Source organism: Artibeus jamaicensis, unplaced genomic scaffold (genome assembly GCF_021234435.1).
Source record: "Artibeus jamaicensis isolate MK-2021 breed Jamaican fruit bat unplaced genomic scaffold, CSHL_Jam_final contig_233, whole genome shotgun sequence".
Lineage (NCBI taxonomy): Eukaryota > Metazoa > Chordata > Mammalia > Chiroptera > Phyllostomidae > Artibeus > Artibeus jamaicensis.
In genome coordinates, this window is record NW_026521486.1 from 45,036,813 (window position 1) to 45,057,787 (window position 20,975).

The window sequence follows — 20,975 nt, forward strand, 5'->3', positions numbered from 1 at the left end:
TTGCCATTTTGTTCTATAGTTCATTAGCATCTTAAATTATTTATATAATCATTTATCTTAAATTATTAAGGTATAAGGGTTATGGGGGGGGAGAACAGGCTTCGTGAGAGCAACAGTGTTGCCCAAGTGCTTTCCCTGTCACATCCCAGCACATAAAACAGTGCCCTGCATAAAGCAGGTGCTCAGTGCAAACGCGTGAGGTGACACATTGTCACCTCACATGTGATGCAGGTTAACCAACGGCCCTAAACTAAAGCACCAGTACTGCGTGACCTACTGACTTAAACATAAAGTTACAATACACAGCTACCCCTAATCAGAATAAAATGAGACTAAAATAATTAGTATGATTATTTACTGGTGAACAGCTGCAGCTTGAAAATTAGTTTAATAATCATTTGAATCTATTAAATGCATATTATGTTACAAAATTATCATATGTAGTGTTATTTGTATGTAGGGGTGGGCAGAAGTGGGTTTCCAGTTGTGAGTAAGCAAACGTTTATTCTTGCATTACTATCTATTAATTATTAGAATTTATTTGTATTACGACTGTAAACCCCTGTACCTACACGCACAGCTGAGTGGAGGGGATGGCCTAAGGTGGCATCTCTCTCCTTTCCAGGGCCGTTCATGCTTGGGGGGCACCATTCATAGGATCACGGTCAGAGAGGACTTCTGAGGTCATATAATTTAACCCTATGTTTTAAGTAGGGGCCAGACGTTATTTTTAAATCATTCCAGTGGAAAAAAATATCTGTGTTTATAATAAGCCTAGATTTTAAAAAATCCATCAAGCAGTTGGAAGAAATTTCAGGGGAAAAAGTCCTTCCTGAGTGTAGCCTTCCTTGGCTTTACATGCCACATAATGAGTCCTCTCCATGGTCACCAGTGTTCAGCTAAACTAGTGCAATCCTTTGCATCTAAAATGATATATGGTTTTATGAGGCTATAAAATTCAGTTTAAATTTTGAATCTGTGTGTTTGACTGCTTGACCTAGACGGAGTGGAAAATACAGTAGTTAGGCACACCTGGCAGTGACCGATAAGCACTACGGCTGAGTTGGTGTCATAAAGCCGTGTCCCTCCTCTGGGGCATCCTGAGGCACCAGGTCAACGCTCTCAAGCCATGCTCCACTGCCGAGGCTGTGGGAATCTGGGGAGGGCAGTGTCTCCTGACCCTGCACTCCAGGGGCCTCTCAGACTGCCAAGGTGAGCCCTTGGGGGACATCTTGGAGGGCACTCTACCTCAGAGATCTTCCTTTTTGCACCACAAGACAACAGAGGTGGCAATGAAAGTAGTTAGTGTGTTAGGTCTATAATTGTGTGTATGCGTGTTTCCTAACATTAGGCAAAATCAAGAGAAAAAGAACCTGAGCGTAAGTAAAAATCATCATCTGTAAGCTTTCTTTTGTTATTGTATGCGTATAAATGATATTTCCACTTTAACCATTTTAAGTACACAATTTAGTCATATAATTAGGTCCACAATGTTGTGCAACCATCACCACTATCAGTTTCCAGAATGTTCCATCACCCCAAACAGAATCCATCTGTATCCATCATGCAATGACTTTCCATTTCTCCCTCCCCTCACTCCCTGGTGGCATACATCTCAGCAACTTTCTTTCTTTATGCTTTTGTTCAGTTAATTTTAATAGTACTAGTTAACACTTAGTTAGCACACAGTTTGTGCCAGACACTGTGCTGAGTTATTTCATGAATTAGCTCGATAATATTCATAACCATCATAAGGCTACGATTATTAACTCCTTCTCAGGGTGGGGGGACAGAGATTATGGAAGCTGTAGTCCCTCAGTATCACAGAGTCTGTGAGTGATGGAGCTGGGAGAGTGGACTCCAGCATCCTGACCCCAGAGCTCACACCACAGTGTCAGCCTGCCTACACGCTGCAGAGTCTTCCCGAGGCCTGCTCTTACCCTGCAGTTTATGCTCCTTCCTCTCAGGCAGTTTGGTGAGAAAAAGAACTGCTAGACACCAAAATACCCCTTTATGGGATTTAAATTCCAAGAGTTGGAGGACCATGTTTGTTCTAGGAGGTCTTTTCAAGCTCAAAGAAGCACTATTTTTAAGTAATGCTCTCAAAAAGTATATCCTATAAGGTTTCTCTTAAGTGTTATTCTTGATTTTGCTCATAACAACAAAAGCAAACCAAAATTTCTTCACCAGAATGCCTGAGTTCTCCTCCCAGAGAGCTCGGATACACTTACACAGACCCATTCTTATGTTTGAAATTGCCAACTTTTTACAGACCATACTTTTTTCCTATCGAATGGTTATCCCTGTAACTGAAATGATTGGTGTCCAGTTTCAGTGTCACTTTGTTCATATGCCCGGTCCATCTGAGAAGATTATCCCTGCCTCTCTCTCAACACTCCCTTCACTGAGCCACATCCATGCCCATCCAACTCCTATCTCATAGTTTAAAACATACTCACCCAGATCCAATCTGTAAGTACTGTTCATTCTTTCTCAGAACCAGGTTAAGAGCTATTATTAGTAAGTCATTAATTAGGCTTATAGTTGTTTCCCCTATCAACTAAGAATATCTGCTCTCTCCTAACACACACCTCCTTCTGATAGCTGATATCACTTTTTAGGAAAGATGACACAGCATTTTCCAGTCCCTGGGAATGACACACACTTACATTTTCTATAATGCAACCCAGTTCATAACTTCACAGATATCGGCCACATAGATAATATCCTGCCTATGGTACTAAATGATTTCCCTTTTCAGCAGAATTTCTTTTAAGTAGCCTATTTATGAATGTCACAATAGTTATCTCCTTTATCTGGATTTAACCCAAATTACATTTTAGTAATAAAAACCATTCTGTGATCTGATTTCCATGAAGTACTGAGCAAAGCTCCAGAAGAGTTTAAGATAAAGTTCTTGTGCTTGAAGATTAATGCCAATACAAGGTGATTGAAAGGAAGTGGAATACAATTGGCACAAACATGGCTGTTGAGAGGAATTACTTTGGTTGGACAAATCCATGAGAGTTTTACGGAGGAGTAGTATCTGGATGGTAAAAGGAAGAATTTGGGTGGGTTATGAGTGCACGTGCAGATTTAGGTGTAACGATTTAAATGGAGAGCTTATCATATGCCTGCTATTTGACCTTTGACACACTATTTAATCTCATTAGCACTGAATTTTTTAAATGACCATGGAAGTAATTATACCCATTTAAGTGTTATTTTATGATTAAAATGAGTTAATGAAGGTAATGCAGTCAGCACAATGTTCGGCTTATAGTAAGTTTTCAATACAGACCAGCTGATGTGTCAGAAAAGTTTAAAAGGCAATTCAAAATGATGGTTAAAGGTGAGGCATTTTTATGTTAGTAGGAGATTGGCATGTGTCATAACAGAGGGAAAAGTCTTGATGCAGGAAAATGTGTTGATGACTCTTTGGACATGAAAGGTCAAACTCCCCACTTCTCTGTCCTCCCAGAACATGGGGGAGGGGAGCATAGGGAGAGAGAGAGGGAGGGAGAGAAAGAGAGAGAGACAGAGACATTCAAAGGTTTGAAATTGAGAGCTGTATGCATCTCAGGAAAAAGAATAGTCTAGAGCATTTAAAGATGTCCTGGAGGTTCCTAAGACTCTCCTCATTTCTTTGAATTCTTGCTTCTTGACTCTTTTCTGTTTGGCCATTATTTGCTTTCTTCTGGTCCACTCCATTGATTTGAGTCCCAGTTTCCTTTTCATTGCTATTGGTGTCCTGTGAAATTCCATTCATTTCAATTAGTTTCGCCTTCATATATTTGTCTAATTTGTGGCTATAATCAACCAGTTCTGTGAGGATCCTGATGACCAGTGTTTTAAACTGTGCGTCTGAGAGTTTTGCTATTTCTTCATTGCTTAGATTTATAGGCTCTGGGGCTTTGAGATCTTCTTGAGCCATTTTTGGTCTGTTCTCACCCTTTAAGTGTGAGGAGGTGTGCCTTGAACTCCCAGGTCGCTGGGTTATGATGTTGTATGCGGGACATCTCCAATATCCGAATTATAGGGGTACCAGAAGGGGGAAAGGCAAAGCCACCAGGGGAAAACTTATTTGAACAAATAATAAAGGAGAATTTCCCCAATCTGGCAAAGGAAATAGACTTCCAGGAAATCCAGGAAGCTCAGAGAGTACCAAAGAAGTTGGACCCAAGAAGGAACACACCAAGGCACAGCATAATTACATTAGCCAAAATTAAAATGAAGGAGAGAATCCTAGAAGCAGCAAGAGCTAAGGGGACAGTCACCTACAAAGGAGTCCCCATCAGACTGTCAGTGGATTTCTCAAAAGAGACCTTACAGGCAAGAAGGGGCTGGAAAGAGGTATTCCAAGTCATGAAATCCAAAGACCTACAACCAAGATTGCTCTATCCAGCAAAACTTTCATTTAGAATGGAAGGGCAGAAAAGTGCTTCTCAGATAAGATCAAATTCAAGGAGTTCATCATCACCAAGCCCTTATTATATGAAATGTTAAAGGGACTTATCTAAGAAAAAGAAGTTAAAGAAACATGAACAGTGAAAGGACAGCAAACTCACAGTTATTAACAACCACACCTAAAACAAAAGCAAACTAAAAGGACAGCTAGATCAGCAGCAGAACCATAGAAATGAAGATCTCATGGAGGGTTAGCAACAGGGAAGTGGGAGGAGGAGAAGCGGGGAGAAGGTACAGAAAATAAGTAGCATAGACAGTAGATAGAAAATAGATGGGGGGGGCAAGAATAGCATGGGGAATATAGAATCTAAAGGACTTGAGGCACATGGTCATAAACTAAAGGGGGGTAATGGTGGGGACGGGGGGGTAGGGTGGAGGGGAATGAAGGGGGGGAATAGAACAACTGTAACAGCATAATCAATTAAAAAATTAAAAAAAAAAAAAAGAATAGTCTAGAGAGAATAAAAGTATGCCCGGTCTTGAGGGGGAGATATTCTGCCTGGTAAGAATGAACTCTGTGCAGGGGAGGGATCTGAGGCACCACAGGCCTATACAATGCTGAGGTCCCCTGCAGGCAAAAGGTATTATCAAAATATATAAGTACTGCAAGTTTTATAGAAATACGTGTCCGGGTGAGCACATTGTTAGAGCCCCTCCCAAGGTCCTGAAAGAAGCATGCGCAGATAGGTAGAGCAAAATCTTAAACTTCATTAGAAAAATTTGCCTTTGATTCTGTGGCAAAAATAACCAACACATTTTTCAAAATTGGCATCTCTATTTAACTTTAGTTTTTTTTACCTTTGCTTTATTCCACTTTAGTCCTCCTATATTACCCTCAAAATGGTTAAAATTCTTCTGTATGCCACTTGTATGTGTTGCTTTGAAGGAAGGAAGGAAGGAAACGCAAGGCGATGGGTGGTTTGTCAGGCCTAGAGGAGTCTGGTATGGAGTAAGAAAAGCTCGGGCAAGCAGGCTGCCCTGCAGCGCAAGTGCGAACGTCCAAGTAGGACGGCCCCTTGGGGTGTGGAGTTAAGCTGTGGGAGGGGCCTGGACAGGATGACTGCTTTTGAAGGCTTCAGGGTAGTCGAGCTTCACAGAGAAGGCAGCGTTAGGAAAGAAAAGAGATGATCAGGTGTGTAATTTAAATCTTCACATTCAGGGGATGAGAGGAAGGAAATGCAAGTAAAGGTAGCCCGAGAGGCAGAAGCGTGCAGCAGTGGGAGCTCCGGTGTGCAGTCGCCCGTGCTGGGAACATGGTGCCGTGCTCCACAGAGGGGCTTTGGGTCCGCGCTGCCCGGTGTTTAACTCCCAGCTCTTCAACTTGATAGCTGTGTCACCGTGGGCAATGTACTTACTTCTCAATTTCTCTCTCCAAGAACATGTGTCAAAACACCTACTACCTAAGGTTGTGGCAATACAATGCAGTCTGGAGAAAATGTCATGTCAAGAAAACCAAAGGGGGCTGCTGGAATGAATTCGAACACTCTGCAGAAAGGTCACACAATGTGAACACGTTGGAAATAGTAATCAGGAACTTAGGTTTGTTTTCCAAGAGAGCTATTTCAGTGGAGGAGTGAGGTCCAAACTAAATGGGTACAAGTGCAGAACAAATATCTCCCTTCTATCTTCCTTTCAAGGATGTAAACTTGAAGATAAAGATCTGATCTCAGATTAAACAGCATAAATATTTATTAATAATTTTAACTAAATTAACAATTGTCTCCATTCTGCTTCTATGTAAGTTGAAATTACTTGATGGATGCTCGATTTTAGACACTTGCTTCTCACTCAATTTAGGGTACAAAATCATCTGTGCAACAGAATCAGTACTATTTGGTTTCTAATTCAGTTTTTGTGATTAATTTTTGTGACTTATGGAAAGAGTCCGCTTCCCATCTTTCCACCAAGTACAGCCTTTGCCATCCTGTAATATGTAACTCACTCTTGCCTGTGCAGGGCTATTTACAGGCCTCTGTGTTTTAATTAATTTATTTTTGTTATAAATGGTCAAAACCAAGAAGATTATAATGAATAATACGTTCGCATTTTTAGAGTCCATTAGATTAACTGAATTTCAAGCAAAAAGAAACACAAACAATTGCAGTCAACATATTTTAGTTTCCTTGACTAAAAACTTTTAAAGAAAATGATGGGAAGTACTAAAAATACATTTGATTTTATATAAAAACGACAAAGGCGAGGTTAATTTTAAGACTGGAATTGGGTCTTTTAAAGTCTGAAGAAACACATTTGAGTGAGCGGTTCATATTTAAAAGGCTGTTCAAGGCAAATGAAAACACACCTCAACTAAGAATGACAACAAAAAGCTCCATATTTTCAAAGATAAAATAGAGAATTCCTTTAACTTGTTTTGTTACTCTGATGAAACAAGAAACCCAAGTTCACTCTTATTCAGCCTTATAATTATCTTCAGACGTGAATATTGAGAAAATCAGCAAAGAAAACCCTAACACCTCAGTGGGTACTTTTCACACATTTAATCAGCTGTTTGCTTGTCTCCTGGCTCCCACCAGTAGGAGTTTGTTACGAAGCCTTTCCCTGAAAATTGCAAGTGCTGGGATTCCAGCTCCCGAATTTATTCTTCTCGAGAGCAATTTCTCCTGGGGTTACCGTACCAGAAAAGATTAGTAGTGAGCAATCGTTTAAAAGGTACTCCTATTATTTTTGTGTCCCCCCGTTCTTTCCTCGTCACTGACTGAAAGTGCACCCTAGGCACCAGACAGTCAGAGACATGAACTCCCAAGAGAGGAGGAAAAAAACCTGCATTTTACTTTCTGCATCTTCAGTCGTACGCCACATTGTGCTGCGCGCGCACAAGAGCTTAATGGATGTTTAATTTAGATAATTTGGCACCTATATCTCACAAAGTTTGCTGGCATGTCAGAGGTATTTAGTCACCTTTATGGTGCAGTGGAGGCTAAGTATCAGAGCAGAAACAGTACAGATGATTTTAATTCATCAGCCCCAGACATGACTCCTCATTTCCCTACTCTATTGTCGGTACAGCCCAGAGCAAATTACTTGATCTTTTCAAACCTCAGTCCCTTCATCTGGTAATAATAACTATTTTCTAGGGTTATTACAGAGATTATGGGTAAGGTCATAACAACAGCCAACATTTACTGAACCACTGCTGTAACTGTTTGTATGTATTAAGTAATCTTCTCAACAATGCAATAAAGTAGGCATTATTATTACCATTCCATTTTAAAACAAAGAAACCTAGACATAAAAATTGAGCAACTTGTCCCAGTCCACACAGGCCATCAGTCAGTCAGTCAGTGATGGAGCCTGGGTCTGTACCCAGAGAGCCGTCTTCCACACCTGCTCCTAACTCTCAATCCTCACACTCCAGTGCTTCTTTATTATTACAGAGGGGCCCTCACACATGCAGTTGGAAGTAGCTATTGTTATGAAAAATTGTAACAGGAAGAGTCCTATATTATCCCGACAAACCAAGGCAGTCTACACACAGTGCAAAATCCAGCAAGCCCCGAGTGCCTCTGACATTTGTTCACCCAGAGCCCGCTTGGACATGCAGGCTCACCCATCCCATTTCATTCGCTCTTGTGCCAGAGTATTTCTTATTGGGGCTCAAACTTGCCTCTCAGTAACTTTACTAGTTTTGCATACTAGACCTATCCAAAAGCCAAATACTAATTTAGCCCTTCAGATATTTAAGAATCATTTTCATACCACCTTTCGATTTCTTAAAGGTCCTTTGATTTCTTGGTCAAACATGTAGGGTTTATTAAATTATTCTCTTATGCCTGCTGGAGATTTCATTTCCCAGATAACTTTTTCTTATCACACTCTGATTTGCAAATAAGCTCTTAAAAATCGGTAGGCCAACGTCAACGTCGATACAATATTCCACCATGGAATAAATGATACAGAATTCAGGGAGACTGTTACTTACATAGTTTTGTATACTCTGTTTCTATTAACACAGGTTATGTTCGCATTTTATTTTAGAGCTAGAGCATTATACTTTTGGCTCATGCTAAACTTAGAATCTACAGTCAAGCAAAGCATGACTGTTAAACTTGGTTTCCTCTACCCTGTGCAATTGTTTTTTTCTGACCCAAATACAGGAGTGTATTTATATTTTATTAATAGTCACCGACTGCATACCATATGCAAAGAATGATGCTAAGCCCCGCGAAAAACACAAAATTGAAGGATTCACCTCCACTCTCAAGGAACCTGTACTCCAGGAGAAGGAAATGGAGAAAGGGGAAGGGGGAAAAGAAAGACAACTGAAGAAGAAGGTCAAAGTGTAGGGCAAGGGGCACAGTGAATGTGGTCCTAAGATGTAAGAGATCAGAATTAAGAATCTAAAAACAGCCCTGGCTGGTGTAGCTCAGTGGATTGAGTGCAGGCCTGTGAACTACACGATTGTGGTTCAATTCCCAGTTGGGGCACATGCCTGGGTTGCGGGCCAGTTCCCAGCAGGGGACTCACGAGAGGCAACCACACATTGATGTTTCTCTCCTTCTCTCCTTCCCTTCCTCTCTAAAGATAAATAAATAAAGTCTTAAAAAAAAGAATCTAAAAACAAAACACCCTGGTAGAAGCATGTGGCCTTATCTGAGAGCTGAAAGCTGGGCAAGGACAGGAGGTGCTTTCCAGTGCCTGTTAAATGTCACACTGTTACTTTGAAACCATTGTTCCTGCTACTGGCATGACTTTGAATCTTGGTTCTGACTTTTGTCATGTTCGCTACTCTCCTCAGTTTATGTCAGTTGCAAATTCGATTCACTTTTTTGACTTGACTTTATACCCATATCTGATATTTAACTTCTGGGCCATATTTTAGTTTAAAAATACCTGTAATATATTTTATCCTCTCAAAAAAAGAAAAAAAAAACTACCCAGAAGTTCTTAAGGAACAGTCATTTATTAGCTAAAAAAAAAAGCTGACTAACAGCTATGGGACTACCTTAGTCCCATGGCTGCTTCCAGAAGTCCTAAATGAAGGGAGAAATGGGAACTCACCATAGAGGAGACCCCTCTAGGAAGAAACACAAGTTCTCTTTGAAAGCACCTGAAATTTAGTGCAGGGAAAGAAGCAGCCCCAGCCCCAGCTCTATTCCCAGTCAACTCCATGAAGCTATTCCTGTTACCATCGTTCTTGTTCACATCCCACAGATCTGCACTTTCGTCCTGCCACCACGGGCTTCACCTCACGCTGTGCAGATGTGTGAGTGACCAGTGTGCATCACCCACAGGTGACACCAAGCACCAACCAGATCAAACGCATGGCTAAAACGGGAGTGACCCTCTTTCTGAATCCAGCAATGCTGAGAACTGTATAACCTGAAAATCTTCTTTCTGCAAACATACTACTTAAAAATATACAAGGTAATATTTATAACTGAGTCAATCTTTTCCCCACTATGCTCACATCCTGGTATAGTTAACAACTGAGTTGGCACGAACTGGCCCAGAATGCCAACCAGCGACGGCTGCTGTTTTCCTGGCACTTGTTTGGGTTCAAGGCAACCTAGGCAGCTATCTACCACTGGGGCCAATTTTTTAAAAAAATGGAAAAATCCTATGTGGCCCAAGAAGAAGCTGAAGAGCAGCTTTGGATTTTATGGCCCACATGGTGACAGCAGAGGACTCAGTCCTATATAAGGTCCAAGACTCCAGTAAAAACAGGACTCTCGAATGGCTGTCCTACACTGTCCTCACCACACACATTCATAAAGACAAGACATCTGCTGGCACCAGCGATCAGGAGAACATATGCTACCCATGCCTGTGGTTGGGTGAGGAGAGAAAATGTTTGCTTTTATGGAGTTCTAAGGTTTAAACTTATACCATTTATGTGGTATACCACTTCGCAAAGAAATTAAGACAAATATCAATGAGTAATACCTTGCCATACTTACAGAAGCAAATGCAAAATTTCTCTAGAGAAAAAAGACTTAGTCTTCATAGGTCAATAAAGGTAAGGTCAGATATCTAACGTATAAAATGAATGAGAAAATACTGTAGCATGAGCAACTGTCAGCAAACAGAAGAGAAGGCAGATTTAGATGCCCTGGAACTTCAAACAACAGAGCAATATGAATATGTTTAAAATCACTAAAGAAATAAAACAAGAAATTAAAACCACAAGAAAAGAATAAGAACTAAGGGGAAATGTACCAAAAGATTTTAAAATGAAAACTTCTACAAGATAGTTAATGAACTACAAAAAAGTCAATGGATGAGCGAAATGAAGAATTAGAGCTGAGGTGATAACTAACAGACTAGGGGGTAAATGTGAAAAAATCAGGAAGGGCACAGCACTGAGGCAGAGAAATGGAAAATACTAAAAAAAAGGCTGAAACGGAAGATGATAAGGGCCAACATGCAAACAATAAGTAGTCAAAGAAAAGAATAAAGAGGATGAGACAAAAGCAATGTTTAAGAAGACAAAGATTGATTGCTTTCCAAAATTGATGAAAGAGATGTCTCCTCAGATTCAACAACAGAAAGGAGCCCCAAGCAAACTAAATAAAAAGAAATTCATACCAGGACACAATTCATTGAAACCACAAGCCCCAAGGGAAAAGAGATCTTAAAAGCGATTAGAGTGAAAAAGTACTTTTCAAATGAATTACAATTGAACGGACAGCAGACCTGTAACAGAAACCTCGGAGGCCCCAGGGCCATGGAATACTTCCCAGGCCTCAGACCACACCACCTAGAACCCACACAAAACTAACCCCAGAGGGGAGTGGCACAAAAGCCCATTTCAGACCAAGAGTCGAAAGTGAGTTTGCCACTCATACCCCGACTCTAAGAGAATACCGACGTAGGTCCTGCAGTTGGGAAGAAAAAAGGCAGGGGTAAAAAATGGAAAGCAAGAAGCAAAAATAATTTGAGTATAAATAAAATATTATGTCCTGGAAATATTTTGAATTATAGAATACTAAGTCCCAGATAGCCGTTCATGTCTTTATGGCTTCTAATGGGTCTCTAGAATATGAAGTTTCTATTTCTTTCACCATGCTTCTAATAAAGAGAAGTTCATCAGCTTCTTTATGTACAAAAATATTTAGAATTTATGAATAAGGAAATTACAAAACATCCCCAACCAAAGTGTGGGGGTGCTCCAAGGAAGAGGAAGACCTTGGCCCCAGGTGTACATTTCATTGGCAACCACAGAGTTACAAATGAGAACCCCATGAGTGCATGCAGCAGGCTTCCTCTCAGTTTCAATTTCCGATTTAATCACTCTGTCTAATGGGGACATACTGACAGAATTGCTGTCAAGATATACTAGTTAGGGGAAAAAAGCAATAATTGGAAAAGGGATACAAAGAAAATTTATTTGTCATTATATGCTTTTTGTCCTTTTAAATTTTATACCATGTGCATGTATTGCTTATTCAAAATATGAATGCTGTATTAATTAATTTTAAAATAATATTTAAAAATCTGAAAACTGACTTTGGTTTGTTCTAAATAAAAAACAAGTGAATATAAATGGCATAGTATAATGTAAATTATATTCAAAAGTGATCTGTTGAAAAAATTATCAATACATTTAAAGTAAAAGTCCATGTTCCCAAATAATTCCACTTGACTTTTTTTCACAGTCCTTCCCTCTAACAGCTTGAGAGCATTTTTTTCTCTTACATCACCTCCATGATGTGTCCTCATTTCCAACCTCAACTAGGCAGGCACTGCAATAGAGTCTGAAAAATGTCCCCCCACGGTTATTATCTATTACACATGACTGACGCAGGAGTGAGGAAGTAAGACTTCTTTTCCAATTAACCTGAAGGACTTGGAAGAATGACTTTGAGATTTAAAACTAAGAACTTTTAACTATTTTCTGAATAATACAAAGACAGAATTCTAAAAATTTTTAATTTTTTTAAGATTTGCATCCACACTACAATAAAGCAATTTTAAGAAATGCAAAGAATGCATTATTGATAACTTAAACATTTTAAATGATTAAAGTATAGTAAAATTTTACTTAATGCTGGTTTATAAATGAATAAAAAATTAGAATCACTTCTTATTCTAATCTTCACAATATCTCAGGGTACCTCCAGTTAACTGAAGGATGTCTAAAAGCTTTAAACAGTTGTGTTTATAAAATTTTACTTATATGTATAATATAATCACATATGCCTTGCTTACATTATTTTATTCAGTCTCCAGAATGAATGCCCGAGGTAGATACTATTATCACCTTCATTTCGTATTATACATATGAAAATAAAGGCAGAGAAAAGTAAAGTAACATAGAAAAGGCCGCAGAGCTGGTCAACAATGGAGCTGGGACGCACAGCAATGCCTGTCTGACTTCAGTGTTTCTGTTTTGTCTATAATTACTTTAAATGCTCCGAGGACCAAGGTTTGGCAGAACCTTAAGAAAATTAAGGGTTATTTAAGAGGTTTAGGATTACCAACTTAAAGAGAAGATATCTTAAGTACCCAAATTAACTCATATGCATGGTATGGTCAAAAGACTTTGGTGAGAGTTTTTTTGTTCTTTAAAAATAAATTTGTAACAGGAAAATGTACTGTTGTGATCTAAAGCCCTAATTCATCTAAAGTTCATTAGTACACATTCATCAAATGTAATTCAATCACTTTCATCATTAGATGCCAACTTTGACGGTCAGATGGGTCTCTGCAAGTATGACTGGAGATCCCGTCTTAGGAGGACCGATGGTCCCTCCATGGACGTGTCCCCAGATTACAGAGGTCACCAAATGGTCTCTGCATCTTGCCTGGAAAAGTGACTTTGATGGACACCAAGAAGGATCAGAGGCTGAACTTCCTTCATCCCAAATTTTATTTATTACAATGAAGTTTAGACAATGATTTTTTGTGTATGAAGTTTAGCTAGAGCAAAACAGATTTAAAATAATAATAGAAAAAGATCGCCTTAATTGGTAAAGCAGAGGTATTAAAATTTTTCTTCTTTTTTAACTATATTATCTCAAATTTTTTCCTTAGTCTCCCTTTTTCTCCACAAAAAGATACACCTTTTGGTAATGAAATTTTACTGAGTCAATTTGGTAAAAAAAAAAGAAAAAAATATATATATTATGTAGAAATATTTTGAGAATTTTCTCCTGCTTCTGAATATTTTCAGTCTTTCATGTAAAACAATATAAAATAATGTAAGCTTCTGAAAAACATGTCTTTTTCAAAGAAAAAAACTATGTAATTATGAAATTAAATCAATGTACAGGGTCCAGCATAAATAATGCCCCTGTATTATTACAAAATCATAAGCCTGTAGTTCTGTAACATAACAATATCACACTCAAGTAAACCATATGACATTTTAGGTGAAATGTTCAAATGAAAACTATACATTATTACACCCACATTATTACCCTACCAACCACACTCAAGCAGGCATTACTTCTGCTGGACCCTGTATTTCTTTTATGATGAAAAATGTGCTAATTTAACCATATCCAAAAATTAAATTTAATTTGACATCAATAATAAATGCTAACTGTACATACTACTAGCAAAATTACCTTACTATAAATGAATTAACTGATTTTTACCCTATACTGTAACAATAATAACATAACTTTTAAAAACCAATCAACTTCAATCAACTTGAAGTTATCTTTGAAGTAAAGCAACACTCATATACACCACCAGATTAATTTTATCATTTTCAAAGTAGAGATACTAAAAAGCTATGAAAACACTTAGAAATGTACCTTAAATTTATATTCATTTAACTACTCACTAAAAATAATTAAAATCTCATTTCATGTTTTGATCTGTAGATAAGAAACTCATTATTTCCCACATGGGAAAAAGAAGAATCCATCTATCGCTAAAGAGTCTGATCTCTTTTTCTTTGATATTGCAGCATATATATATTTTTTAGCCTTCCCATTTGATACCAACTTTTTCCAGTTATACACATTCAATTTGATTCAAGTCAGCATTTACTTATAGGAAACTGTCAAGTCTTTAAAGTTAGGGTTTAATTCATGACTGAAATATTTACTTTTAGTATGCTAAGACAGCTTTGCATATTAACTAGGTCGTCAGACATGTTTGCTGAGGTTTAGCAACTGTGCAATAAATATAGCATGGCCGTGACAGAGCTGTTCAATCTCAGTGCATAGATTTCTAATGCATTATTCTGTTATCCAAGACGTAATCATCCTGCTAAATCCAAGTTAAACATCTGATGGAATACTAGGATGTTTAACTAAAAATTTAGTTGTGCTGCTGTACATGTGGTTGGTTTTACACAGTGGCTACAAAAGAAGCCTATGAAAAATTAATTTTAATTAATAAAATACATACACATAGCCCCTTTGTGAAGTTGGTAAATGTATTCAACCATTCTACCAATATACACATGAGGCAGAAATATGAAGCCTGTCCAGAAAAAGGCCAGCTATTATTAATGTATCAAGAATGGTTTGCACAACATTGATGTAACCTGGCAGCCTAGGAAAGTGGACTGGAAGGCCCACATGTGAACAATGATGACTTCACTGTACTGGTCAGTGGGAGTAGTAGATACTACTGAGTGAGCAGGTGGACTGTGTGGCCATCGCATTCAAAGTGACTGAGCAAGTACAGCAATGAATCTGTATCAAATTTTGTGTTAAGCTTGAACAGTCCTCCATGGAAACTATTTGGATGATTCATAAGGCCACAGCTATGGGCAACTGGTGATTGGCAGCTTCATCACGGCAACACACCTGCTCATGCATCACATCTCCTGCAGAGTTTTTGGCGAAACATCAAATCACTCAGGTGACTCAGCTCCCCTACAGCCCAGATTTGGTGCCCTGTGACTTCTGGCTTTTCCCCAAAACTAAAATCACCTTTGAAAGGGAAGAAATTTCAGACCATTGATGAGATTCAAGAAAATACAACAGGGCAGGTGATGGTGATTGGGAGAACTGTGTGATGTCCCAAGGTGCCTACTTTGAAGGGGACTGAGGTATTATTGTCCTATGTACAATGTTTCTTATATCTTGTATCTTCTCCGATAAATGTCTTTATTTTTTGTAGTACATGGCTGGATACTTTCTGGACAGGCCTCATGGACTAAATAAATTAGGGGGAGCTAGTTCAGGGGAGACTTTGTCAACTAAAGTAACAAGACTTAGTAAATGTTATACATTAGGATTGTCTCTCAAAAACCAGTAAATCTTATCACTTCCTCCTGAATGAGTCCATTGTGAAGGCCCGAATGGCCACTGGGGCCAGGAACTAACCTACTTTCTAAGCTCTGAGGCAGCATCCAACTTCAGCAGTCAAAATTTAGGCCATTTCTATACTTAGGAAATCTTGGCAATCTTGTTATTCTCTCTGCCTTGGGAGAGAAAAACTGCCATGATCTTCATTGTTAAAGACAACAGGATCACTTGAAAGGGTGAGCATAGCAAAAAGCACAGACCCCATGAGGGATGACAGGAGAATGAATTCCTTAGCATATAGCATTGCACAGGAAAAGGAAAAAGAAAAGAGGGGAAAAAATAGAGAAAAGAAGGAAAAAGAAAACGGTGGACTGGGAATCGGTACACCTGAGTTCTAAATTGCCGACCTGTTCCCACCATGAAACACCTATGTGAGTTCCTTCACTTCTCTGTGCCTTAATGACCTCATTGGCTGCATGAGAGTACAGGCCATATGACCTCGAAGGCCTCTATAAACTAGTACTAAAAAATGTCCAGCAAATATGGAAGCAACCACATCTTCTTTTCCTTCTCTTCTAATTGATTACTTGTTTATGCCTAATTTTAAAGTTTATTCACCAAGTATTTGTGAAGTGCCTAGTAAGGTGCAGGCCTTATAATATGTCTCAATGATTCCAAAGTGAACCAGATACAGTTTTGTATCCCCATGAAACTAAATGTCCGACTGGGTAGGAATGAGTTTAGGAAACAGAGGGACACGAGGGTGAAAGCTGGGTAGATAAGCAGAGGCCAAATCTTCAAGAGCCTTATATGTCACATTCAGAAATGTGATCTTTATCTTCAGGGTAATGGAGGATGCTGAACTTTTATTTCCCTGTGGGGTGAATGACAAGATTTGTGCTCTGATATTCTGTGGAGACTGGACTGCAGAGAAATACACCTGAGAGTCCTGCACAGTACCAGCTAGAATGGAGAGAAATGGACCCTAGTAAACAGCAGCAAAAGGGCTTGACTGGATGTGAATGGTGATAAGGGCATGAGTCCTTGACTATTGGCCAAGCAGAGTTGGTAGATGAGGCTGCCACTCACTGAGATAAGGAGTAGAAATTAAAAACCAGGTTCTGGCAATAGAAGAGGAACAGGAAAAAAGTCATGAGTCATAGAGGAGATGATGGGTTCAGTTGGGAGTGTTTGGATTTAAGGTGCCCAAAGAAACATATTGGGAGGCACTGGATATTTGACTTTGGATCACCTTCTGCAGAATAAAACAGCCGTTAATGTTCTTTATGTATCATGAAAGAGTCTCTCCCTAGTAGTTCTTAACTCTTTGTTAAATATAGAACATACAAAATCTGTAAATGCTGTGAGTTTTCTCTAAAGAAAAGTGTACACATACACAGATATTCGGGGAATTCATGGACTCCTGAAGTCTATAGACCAGGAATTCCAAGTTAAGAATCTCTTGCAGGAGGTAGAAAGAAGGCAATGATTGAAAAAGGAAGTAACTCACTCTGAGTAGAAGAGAGAAACATAGAAAACAGTTTGGTTGTTTACAGTTAGTAGTACCAGCAATGCCAGCAATGCCAGATTGCAGGTATGGCAAACATCTGGCTTGATGCTCACCAAACCAGTTTCATCTTCCTGGACCCTCAGTTCAATGGCACTTCCTACATAATCCATGTGACTAGTTCTTACCAATGGAATGAGAGAGGAAGGACACTTCTGACCTGAGGCAGTAACGTGGGTGTCTATTCTTTATGGCTTCTTCATAAAATGGTGACAGCCAGGTCCCCGGTTTGGGCAATCCCAACCCCAATGCCCCTCAGCACTCACCACCTCCACATTTGACAAAGTGAACTGAGATATGACTGAGCAATAATATACTTTTTGTATTAACAACAGAAATTTGGGGGTTAATATAGAAGCTGATGTTAGGTCTTTATTATTAAAGTAAATATCAGTAATAATATCAATAGATATTAAAATAATATCTATTTATTAAAATAAAATAATTTTACACTATCTTTCTTAATTTTCTTTATCACACCATTATCTGACAATGTTTTATGTATCTATTTTTTTCCTTTTCACAGTCCCTAGACCATAAGTTTCATGCAGACAGAGAATATGTTTTGTTCACTGCTCTATCTTGTTTCTAGATATATAACATATTCTAAATAAATATTTTCAAATGCATGAGTGAATAAATTATTTTGCATGAGCCTCTTCTTATCTAAAGTTATTTTTTAAAAGGCACAACTTCAATTTATAACTGCACCAACAAAAGTGATGATGTTGGAAGCTCAGGGGTCAGGAGCTAACATGGAGCAATAACTGGGACAGATGCTTTGAGGCAAATAGTAGTGTTGCCTTTTCCCAGGTAAGAGGCAGGAATGCCTGCTTCTCAAATAGAGAAATCTGATCTTGAGCCAAGAGATCCCAGAAAGCAGAAATAAACTATGACCAAATGTTTTAAAGCACCAACTTTATTCAAAGTATGTCAGTTAAATATTTTCATATATTATAAACTAGAAATAAATGAATTTTTTTATCTTACTAAGATAAAACATAGTGTTTTGAACAAATTTTATTTACCCTTGCAGTGGGCCATTTTGGAACCTCCTTAGATGAAGCTAATTTCTCTCCTCTGTCATTAGAAGGATGTTAGTCGAAACTCTATAAAGCACCAATATAGATAAAATGCCTGGGTTTAGGAGTAGAAAGATCTCTGTATTAAGCTGCTAATTCTGTGATCTTAGAAAAATACTAATCACTGTTAACCCAATGTTCTCATATGTAAATGGAGATAATATCTACCCTGGAGGAGACTTGTGAAGAATAAGCTGATGTATGGGGAGTACAAGACACTGAAAAGTTACATAACCTGCCCAAGGCCACATGCAAGCACGTAAATGGTGGAACTAGGTCTGGATCCCACATCTGTCCTTCTCAAAGTCTGAGGCTGTTATAGACAGCTACTTAGAGTACCACTGGGTCATCTTTTCATAGGCTGGAAGTTCAAGAATATTTTTTAAATAGAGAAAGATAAATATTCCTTGGGGTTATTTTTAACACTGGTATTAAATTTTACATTGCTTAAATTAATCTTATGTCACTCCAGATTTTAAGACTCATCACATAATTCTTTTTTGAATCATGGTAGAAGAATAATATGCAGAATTGGGCATGGCCATTAATCATTCCCAATTTTATGGGACAACCTTTAATTTCAAAATTGCACACCAATGAAATGCTCTGAAAAAGCCAGTATTTCAGTATTGATTCTGCACCTGAGGGAGTACAAAACATTGTGTTCAGAAAACATAGCCACCTGATGCAAGGTCCGCAGTGTACTTCAATGTGCACAGATGTGCTACTGGAGATCACAGTACGCAGAACCATTGTGTTGAAAGGACCTGGTTTTGATCTAGCAAACCCTATGATAGTTAATTACCAAAAACTTGTATTTTTTAACAACTTCATAAGCCCTATGGGTGAGGCACATGCACAACAAGCTTGGGAACTCCTGATTTAGGAAGCGATCCCTTTAAGAAAGAGTTCCACCAATCAAAGACACCTACTATGTGTTTCTATCAGAGACCTTAGTAACCAATTAGTCAGTGAAGTTTCAAAAACACCACATAGAGGTACTTATAGAAAGAAATGGTCTAGTGATGCAAACCCTTTTGTGAGCTATTCAGTGAAATTTTCACTTCTCAAATGGAGCAGGACATTTTCTGTCTCACATTCTGATCAGTCAGTGTTTTTATTAAAGCGGATGACTTTGCAAGTGGAATCAAGGCAAGACATGCGCTGCTTCTACTGTACTGAGATTTATGGAAAGCACCATGGGTGGCAACCACCAGGCACTGACGGCAGCAGCTCTCTCTGAATGATTATAACCAGGCTTTTGGAAGCCGTTGGCTATTAGAACCCACTCAACCCAAAGCAACCAAAACTACTACTGACATAGTTTTAATTAGGACCTAATACGCAAAGCACTTTTTTATTCTCAAGGTACATTTTCAACTGAAGAAGCATCTTCTGGGTCATAAGCTCTATATAAAGTATGTGTATTTAAAACTTTTTATAGTTTCTAGTATTAGCATCCATCAGAAAGAGTAAGTAGAATGGACTTAAGTGAGGAATGATTAAGAAGTAGAAAACCTTAAATACGTTGTAAATAAACAATAAGTGAATATTGAATGGGCTTGGTAAAAATTAAAAATTCTTGCAGTGTGTCCTAGGAAGTGAGTTGGCCATAAGATGGAAGTCTATGCTTTAATATAGTCAAATGAACTCCAGGAAAAACAGGCTGTAAATGAATAAAATAAATTATGAAGCATAAAATCCTGCACAATCCCACATATCCTTCTGAAAACATTTAACATGCTTCTAGTTATAATAGCTGCAAAACCTCCTTAGAGTGACTGGGGAAATACCCGTGAATATGCATCGCTGGAACCTCCTAGCACTTCCTTATTAATAGCGCTGTGCTCTGAGATCCCACTTGAAACATTATTTTCCTCGTGGATTACTTTATCCATTAGTGTAAAAATTCATTTGCTAGAAGATGGAATGATATTCTTACCTGTTTCGCAGCTGGGCCCAGTGAAGCCCTGGGGGCAGGCGCACACATTTGCAGCAATACAAGCTCCTCCATTCCTACAGCCGTCTTTGCAAAATGCTAGAATGATTCAGGTACATGATTTTAGCACTTTAGAAGTAACTAGTTCACGATATTCTAAGTCTAGCTTTTCTTTGTTCCCTTGGAGATATGGCCATCAAATTATAAATGCTATTCTAATTGTATTCATACAATATTTTCCATACAGGTAAGAAACTTCAACGCCATTTGTAAAACAGTGTTCTTTCCAATGTCAATTTTTTACCTGTAAAATAAAATACTAAACTTTCTATTTTAAAAAATGTTTTGCACTACAAAAGATGTATTACAATCGGGATTTCACATCATTATAACAATCCAGCTTGAACTTGAACCCAAAAAATGGCAGTGATCCTCATTAGTTTTCTTAAGGAACAAACCACTATCTAGAGAATAGAATAAGGAAATAGAAAATAACTAAATCCTATGAGGCTCTGATCATTTTACACACTGGCCAAAGTAACAAAATGTTAGAGAAATGCCCCATCTTTCAAAAAGTTTAAAATCAGTCCTGGTGCCAAATTTGCCAATAGAAAGAAGAATTTGCTAAAGTGCTCATCAGTCTTGCATTCCCCTGGGAAGGAGAGGTCAGGATCCAGGATCAAGGGCAAAAGACCTGCATAGCCTCTGGTCTTAGAGTGAGTTTGCAAGTGAGCAGAAAAAAGAGTCAA

The 20,975-nt window shown here is 38.5% G+C and overlaps 1 protein-coding gene across 1 annotated transcript in view; it reads right to left on the minus strand.

The window, feature by feature from the left end:
* Positions 1-20,975, minus strand: part of NELL2 (neural EGFL like 2) — a 334,594-nt gene that overhangs the window by 73,384 nt on the left and 240,235 nt on the right. Inside the window, exon 16 of the mRNA XM_037162321.2 lies at positions 20,230-20,325. Coding sequence (XP_037018216.2) covers positions 20,230-20,325 — 96 coding nt within the window. The remainder of the gene's footprint in view (positions 1-20,229; positions 20,326-20,975) is intronic.